Below are 8245 nucleotides of genomic sequence, written 5' to 3' on the forward strand. Positions count from 1 at the left end.
TCACGGGTGCCAACTGGCTCTCAGTAAACCCATCTCACATCTTTAATCATAAACCATGTGTTCATTGATTTCTTTAAACTCTCTATGATTGGTTATGATTCATTTTAAGGCATGTGATTGCACCTAGTGTCCTTGATTTTAAACCAAATTCTTCTACTCTATTGGAGTCTTTAAACAGCTCAATAGCTCCCTCTAGCCTCCTTTTGTAGACTACACCCGCAGATCACATTTAATCAAAGGTCAGGGGGCCATAGTGGGATTATTCTTACTCCCTTGGCTAAACTTCTGTTAAGAGGCTCATCAACATATTCCACTGATCCAAACCCAAAGATACATAATGCCAAACGACTGTGGTGAAACACTAAGACAAAGAACATCCATTCAGAGTGCTAAACGACAGGAAGCAACAATCAAACATGGTTTTAGGAATAACCTCAAAATCTATAAATAACTTTCCCATGAAAAAGAAAAAGAAGGCAAATAAAAAATTGAGTATCACACATATTATTACTTAGTATTTTATCCTTATAGCATGGAATATTTTTGCTGTTCACATAGGCTGCATATTTTATAAAACAAATGGAATCTGATTTTTCACATTCAAAATCAGATGTGTTATGAAGAATAAAAATAACCCTCAAAGAGGCATGTGCCAAAATTATTTCCCACAATGGGTGAAAGGGATAGACAGTATAAGCACTTCATTTCACTACAAAATACATGTATATTTTTTGTAGATAATAGATAGATTTGAATTTTGAGACCCTCTCCCACCACACACACAAAAAAATAATAAATTTTGATACTATTTCACCTTGCCTTTTTAAGATCAAAGTGCCAACTTATAGATGATATAGATTTTTCAAAATAACATCAATCCATGTTTTTAACATTAAATTTTTAAAGTATGCTACCTTGGCCAAAAATTGATTTCAAAATTACATGTAATTTGCTGCCAATGTTTTTATTACTCAGCAGAAGGCTAGGATTATTTTCAAAATGGAACAGCCTGTGTCATTACAGATGATAACAAATGTTAGCAATAAGTTGCCCATTCTGTATGTCTTCATGATATCCACTTCAGAAAAAAATTTTTTTAAACAAAAAATCTGAACACTCTACCTTTGGCATCTAGTTGCCCCCAAATTTATATGGTAAATATGTACAATTTTGCTCTGTCTATACAAATTAAAGATTGGAGGCTAAATACAATAGAATTTCAAATTTGGAAATGTCTTTGATGATAGTTTCAATTAATTTTTGTCTTTGCAGATGCAGGCATTAAAGAAATGACTTGTCCAAGATCAAAGCTATATTAGTACAAGAATCAGTTAAAGCCTGTATTCCTTGACCTCTGGCCTAGTAGGGCTCCATCACATTATATTGTTAGCTACCTTTTATTCTCAGTGTTACAAGAAGATCTTTGCTGTTTAAAAATGTCTTTGTCACTGTAGAAAACACTTTAATATCTCTTTCTGCCCATCCCCCCTCTTCCCCTATTAATTAAAAAAAAAAAAAGACTTTTATGTTCTGGATTAGGGGTAGAACAAAGACCTGGCCTAAGTTATATACTGAATCCCACTACTGTAGATAGGAAGCACATGGGCCTTGAGCCAATTAAAATAAACAAGCCCACTGAATCATAAGGCCTATTTATTTTCCATGGTATTACAAGATGAACAGATTTCTGTAAACTCAGTCTTGTAAAAGAAGGTGTGAGCTGAACTTGACATTCTATGATAGTAACAGATGACAAGACAAAATGTGCAAATCATATTCCTAAGCTAAACTGTCTAAGAAAAGCCCACGGGAAGAAAATGTACTAATGTTAGTGGTTGATATTCAGTATATTACACTTTTTAAAAATGAAAAAGGTATTAAAATAAAATCTTCCTGGACCAGCTGGTATGTCCTAACCTGATAGACTTTTATGTAATTAAATGCTATCATGATAATTTACATTTTTATCAGCATCCTTTTTTTTCCCTACTAATAATGATATTTAAAAAGTACTGAATGTTTAACTAGGTGAAGGTATGTTCCTATCTATCCATCTATCTAATACGATATACATGTATTCATTTAATCATCAAAACGTTCTATGATACAGGTACTATTAATATCCCCATTTTACAGACACGTACAGTAAGTCTCAGAGATTAATGAACTTGTCCATTATTAACTTCGCAAGTAAAAGAGGTGGGATTAGAATCCAGCGATCTGGAGCCAGAATATGTGATCTTAATCATTATACTACTCCACATAATAAAAAACAACTTGATGGATGTAATTATAGTCACAGATACTTAAATTGTGACAGAAAGTAACATGAAAAGTGACTTTCTCAATTTGCATATTCATGCTGAAGGATCAGAAATTTCCTGAAGGAGCATAACAAAATCTTTTCCTTTTGACACTGAACAAGTTTAAGTAATTGATTCAAATGTCCAATGGCTTTTTTTTTGGTCCTGAAATAATTCCAAATGGTCATTTACAAAATATTCTAAACAGGTACATTTTGAGTAATTGGGGTAGGTCAGGCAGTAAAATAAATTGACATAAAATAATTGATTAATGCAACTTCAGAGAAAAGAATTATACCACTAAACAAGAACCTTAAAATTTTATGTTCATAACCTAAAATAGCATGAATAAGAAGAAGTAAAAACTTTAGATCACTTTTAACCTGACTCCAGAGATTAAAAAAGCTGCTACTGAATCCAACTCTATCCTTACTTGATGGGGAAGAAGACCCTGAGAGAGGAAACCCAACTCTACAGGAAAGAATAGACTTAGAAAATTGTTCTTTGTAGCTTTTTCAGGGGTAGTAAGAGACAATGTCCCTTGCTGGCCTACACTCACCTCCAAGAGTTTCACGAATAATCCTAGATTGGGGAATTTGACCAGGCATCTCTGAACAGAGAAAAGCATCAAGGGACACACAGGAGAACCTGATGGCTACTGAGTCTTCTGGTCTCCTGGTCATAATTTTTGGTCCTTATGAGCATTCCAAATGGCCAGCACACCTGGGATGTCTTGAAAAGCTTGGAATTTGCAGTAAATAAAAACCTTCATGAATCAGTCACATAGCCCCTGTTCCTGCCCAGTAAAAACTGCTACACTGAGAATTATGGGATGTAATCAAAACAGTCCCTTACTCAAGGGGGCTGACCAGATCAGCGTCAGCAACCTTCCATGAGCAAATGAAATAAGGCATGTTCATTATTCTGACTTTCAAGTACATTCAGATAAACCTGATAAAGGTGAATAAAATATGAAACCAGTTAAAGAAACATACTGCAAGGTAGGAAATGGTTACACTCGTGATACATAGTATTTGTCATGAAACATCTTCTTTAAAAAATCTAAAATCTCTCCTCTTTTGTGAATGAAAAACAAAAAAATAAATTTTTACTTTATCAAGAATTTTTGTCACAAAAAAGTAATCATCTTCTTATGCTTTGATATGGGCATCATTCAGAATATCACATTTTTATTTTACCATTAAATTGGCTTAAAATAATTTTTCTCATTAGAAATGTGTGTGATACTTTAAGAAACAATAAGGAATATGTTGCTCATATATTTAACATTTGGCAAACTATCAAAGGTGATGATGAATGTTACTACCCTCATGAACTATATATATACACATACACGTACATATATATGTATATATGTATATATATGTGTGTGTGTGTGTGTGTATATATATATATATATATATATATATATATATTTTTTTTTTTTTAAACTAGGCTCCATGCCCAGAGTGGAGCCCAATGTGGGGCTCAAATTCGGGACCCTGAGATCAGGACTTGAGCTGAGACCAGGAGTTGGACATAACCCACTGAGCCACCCCGGTGTCCCTCATGAACTATAGTCTATCTCAAATTTCATAACAATAATGCTTGCAGTGTCCAAAAACCCCACAAAAATTAAAAAATAAAGAGCTCCAGGATCATGGATATTCCTCTAAGACCATTATTTTAGAGACAATATGATATTTTAGAGCACAGAGATTCAATCCTGATTCTTTGTTAACAATTTAGCATCATCTGACCAATGAACACTTCTGATTCAGACTGCTGTCCAATGATAGCAGTCTTTGACTTTTAGTTAATGTTAATGTCATGGTAATGACTACACACCGAAAGGCCCATTCCCCAAAAATGCATCCTATAGAGTATAAAAATCTTTAAACAAATATATGCTGAAAATCTGGCATTAAAAATAGTGTTCTTCCTAAAACATATAAGGAGAAGAATGAATTGAATCTCTTCTATAGTACTACTTCTGGTAGTGTCTGACCCTTTCTTAGCTGTTGAGATATTTCTTTTTGTTTCTTAAAAACAAAAATAAACAAAATGTACTCTTTTTCTATAACAAGCTTTCATCAGCATATTAAAACATATTAAGCTCCTATTCTGATAACTGAAAATTATAAATGCTTATATTCTTAAGAATAAGGTAGGAAAGAGTTAACATGAATATTTCTACTCAATGCCCACACCTCCAGGGGGAAAATGTTTTTGAACCTTAAATTATAGGGATGAAAAGTAGAAGGGTCCCACCAATTGTGAAGTTCAGTGAGGAATAAAACATTGTAATCTCAGCTGTCAGCATAAAAAGCATCTCTCAGAAGCTTCGTTCCAACTATAATAACTTGGTGTGCTTGCTGGAAAAAAAAATTTATGATCATGTGAGCTTCATGCATGATTGATACCATTACTGTTTATTTTAAGACTGTCCTTGAGAATCAATCAAACAAGCATTTCCAGTGTATGTTTTGCAACCAAGAATGAAGAACACAGTATAAGTGCTTTTCTGGAGAATATGTGATAGATATTCTTCCTATTAGAGCTTCCTACCAAAAAGAAATATCTAATAAAGGTGAATCAGGCAGAAATTCATGTCAGAAAATATCCTGTCATTCCATGTTCTTCACAGTATGTTGAATTAACGAGCAGCTACTCTTATGATTAAAAAAAGAAAGATAGAGGTTATCATTACACATAAGGAAGTACATAAACCCAACTAAGGATATGCTCAAGTGCTTAAAAAAACTAACTGGAAATAATACAAACTATGAAGCATAATCTAATCTAAGTCATTAGGAAATCTCCATTGTAACAAATAAGGTTTGTAAGGTCTCAGATGGCACCAGCCCCTTATCAGTCATAATTAAATATTTGCATTGTGTAATAAATATGGATGACATAACTAAATACTCTAAAAAAAACCTCTTTTTCCATGAACCATTTTTTTCACATACATATTAAAGACGGGATCATGTATAATTGAAGTGAAATCTCTTTTTGAGTAAAATCAGCTTTTCTTGCATAATAATATCTGATTGAACTGAGGGATTCAAACTATAAAGAAATACAATAAAATGTATGTCTAGTCTCAAAAAGAAAACCTAATAATCATCCAAACACTGATGCTATCCCAACAATCTCTGAAAGCAAATCTAAGACTTTACCAAAGCAAGTAGCCATCAATCCAGACTTTCCCTTCTGCTTCAGAGTGAGCAAAATAAAACCAAGCACTTACTTTTACCCACCTTCCCCATGCCCCAACTTACCACCATCACTTTACTACCATCAAACTGAAGTAACAGGCCCTTCGCTTACAATATAAACAACAGCTTGCCATTTTCATTCCTTCAGTCTATGAACTCATTACTCCTTCATTTCAATATTAAATCATCTCTTGATTTTAGTATTAGATAGAAAAATTCATCGGTGGCATAGAACTCTAAAAGTTCAAATTTGCTATCAAGAGAAGTCTGGACTTTTGGCCCCTTTGCATCTCTGTTTTTATTCAGAAGTTGTATTTTTCAAAAGGTTAAACAGTTTTGGTTTTCAAAATGGGGTTTTTGTGTAATACAATCATACTTAACATCTGTAAACTTTTTAAACTCTTGATAATGGCTCTTACTTTTTCAAATACTTTCTCTACCAACCATCACTTATTACATGGAGTCCTAAGAACAGTTTATATAAACAGTTATATTCAGAATACGGCCTCACACATGGCCTTTATTATGCACACTTTGTATATAAATCTGTTACATGAAACATGTTTAAATGCTGTGCAACAGGTCCTGCTATTGTGTAAACACACACTCCCAGCAAAATGACAGTAAGCTTTAAAGAATCAACAATATTTTAAAAATCACATTATTCTTCAGAGATTTAATTGTAATTCTTTGGAGATGTCAGAAGACAGAAGATTTCATCAAAAGTAGTATATTTTACTAAAACCTTCTAACTGTCTTTGTATTCCACTGTGTATGTTATAAACTGGAGTTAGAGCCCAGGTGTATACACACTTTCATTGATTTACTGCACATTACTGGCTTTAGTGCTGAGTTGATGACAGGAAGAGTACTTTGGCAGAGGTCTGACAAGTCCTTATCCTCAAGTTCCCTTCTGCTTTATGTCTGCTGTTCCCAAAGCTATCAAAGTAAAGCAAATGACAGACTAAAACCTCTCAGTTTTACCATGAGAGTGTGAAATCAGATTAAAAACACACCTCGCAACTATTACATTGGGCCACGTTTTATTTTCAGTTGGCGGGGGAGGGGAAGAGAAGACACTTTAAAAGAGATGGATTTCATGTTCTCTGTAGTCAGATCTAGTTGCAGTGTAATAAGTTATGTCTAAATGAGAAAAAGACTGTCTAGTCAAGTGTTTTATCAAAAAGTAATGTTATTAAACATATCAAGTATTCCCACGCTCTCCTCTAGATTCTTTGATTTTAACCTCCTTTGTTAGGCACAGAACACGGGGAGAAAGATTTCAGGAACAATACCAAGGAAGCACATGATGCCAAGCAATGAATTCTGTATTTCCTGAACAGTTTATCCATCATACACTCAAACTGCTTTTATTAAAGCCACACGTTTGCTATATGTAGGACTTCGCCTCTAACCTGGGTGACAAGCATGGACCTGCTACAAATGTATCTCCGAGCGCGCAGCATCGTGCTTTGTGCTGCTGGGGATAACGGATTCTCAGTCTCGCGCGCATCCATCACCTAAGACACAGGGAAACTCAACCAGGGTCTGGGCGGCTGCAAAGGAAACAATGTGCAGAGACCCAGGCTGCTCTGACCAGATCCCAGGAGTGAACGAAATGTTTCAGGGAGCAGCCCAGGCAAGCGAGAAGGAAAAAAGCTCTCATACTCTTACCTCCACATTGAAATACTGCTCCGTTCCGCAGACGGTAGCACATAAAATCCAAAGCAAGGTTTGCAAGAAAAATACCCCCGAATGATGCACGAAATCCAACCGTCTTCCAGTGCTGAATGTGAGTAAGATCATAGTGAACTGTGCTTCAATGGATGGACGAGCTCCCCTTCGTTTTCTCTCTCTCTCTCTCCCTCTCCCTCCCTCCCTGGTTTCCTTTCAAAAAAAAGTCCTCCCGGTGGGTAAGGAGCCTGCAGGTTCACCCACAGCCGGGCAAGGGGAGGAGACTGAGGGCCCAGCACTCAGCAGCCCCCGAGAAACGGCGGCGGAGGCAGGGTCAGCAGCAGCCTGCATTCACCATCCTCGGGGGCCCGTCACCGGGAACGTGGCGCCCAAGTTCACCGGCGGTTCCGGCTCAAAGCGCCGAGTCGCAGCCGCAGCAGCAGCCGCCGCCGCCGCCGCCGCCGCCGCCGCCTCCAGCCCGTGCGTCCTCGTCCTCCTCCTCCTCCTCCTTCTCCTCCTCCACCGCCCACTCCTCCGCCGCCGCCGCTGCCGCCTCCTGCTTCTGCGGGAAGGGCCTTCGCCGCTCCTCGCTTCTCGCCTTTGCTTCTCCTTCCCTCCTCTCCTCTCTCCCCTCCAGAATGTTCATCCGTAATCTACATAACTCCTCCTTCCCGGGGTCTGCCTGACTCTCCGGCCCTCAGCGCGCGCGCCCGCGCGCGCGCGCGCGCACACACACACACACACACACACACACACACGCACACACACACCAGCGCGCGCGCGCGCACACACACACACACACATATATCTACACATCAGCACACACACAACTCCACACACATACGCGCGCGCGCTCTTCTTAAAGGAGACTGCTTGTGAAGGGGAACCGCTACTGTAGCGCGCACTGGAAGTGGCCAGACCTTCAGAAGGGCCATGGATTGGGAGGAGGTCCTTGGCAAGCCGCCCACCCCCTCATCCCCGAGACTAGAACCCAGCAACCTGGGCGGCTCCAACCTTTCATCTCGCCCACCCACTCCGGAGCATCTA

The 8245-nt window shown here is 37.9% G+C and overlaps 1 protein-coding gene across 1 annotated transcript in view; it reads right to left on the reverse strand.

Annotated features, from left to right (window-relative positions):
* MMP16 (matrix metallopeptidase 16) overlaps positions 1-7671 on the reverse strand; it is a 292524-nt gene extending 284853 nt beyond the window's left edge. Inside the window, exon 1 of the mRNA XM_032316261.1 lies at positions 7199-7671. Within this exon, the coding sequence (XP_032172152.1) occupies positions 7199-7330 (132 nt within the window). The 5' untranslated portion in view covers positions 7331-7671. The remainder of the gene's footprint in view (positions 1-7198) is intronic.
* Positions 7672-8245: the final 574 nt, after the last annotated feature.

Source organism: Mustela erminea, chromosome 16 (assembly GCF_009829155.1).
Source record: "Mustela erminea isolate mMusErm1 chromosome 16, mMusErm1.Pri, whole genome shotgun sequence".
In the NCBI taxonomy this organism is placed as follows: Eukaryota; Metazoa; Chordata; class Mammalia; order Carnivora; family Mustelidae; genus Mustela; species Mustela erminea.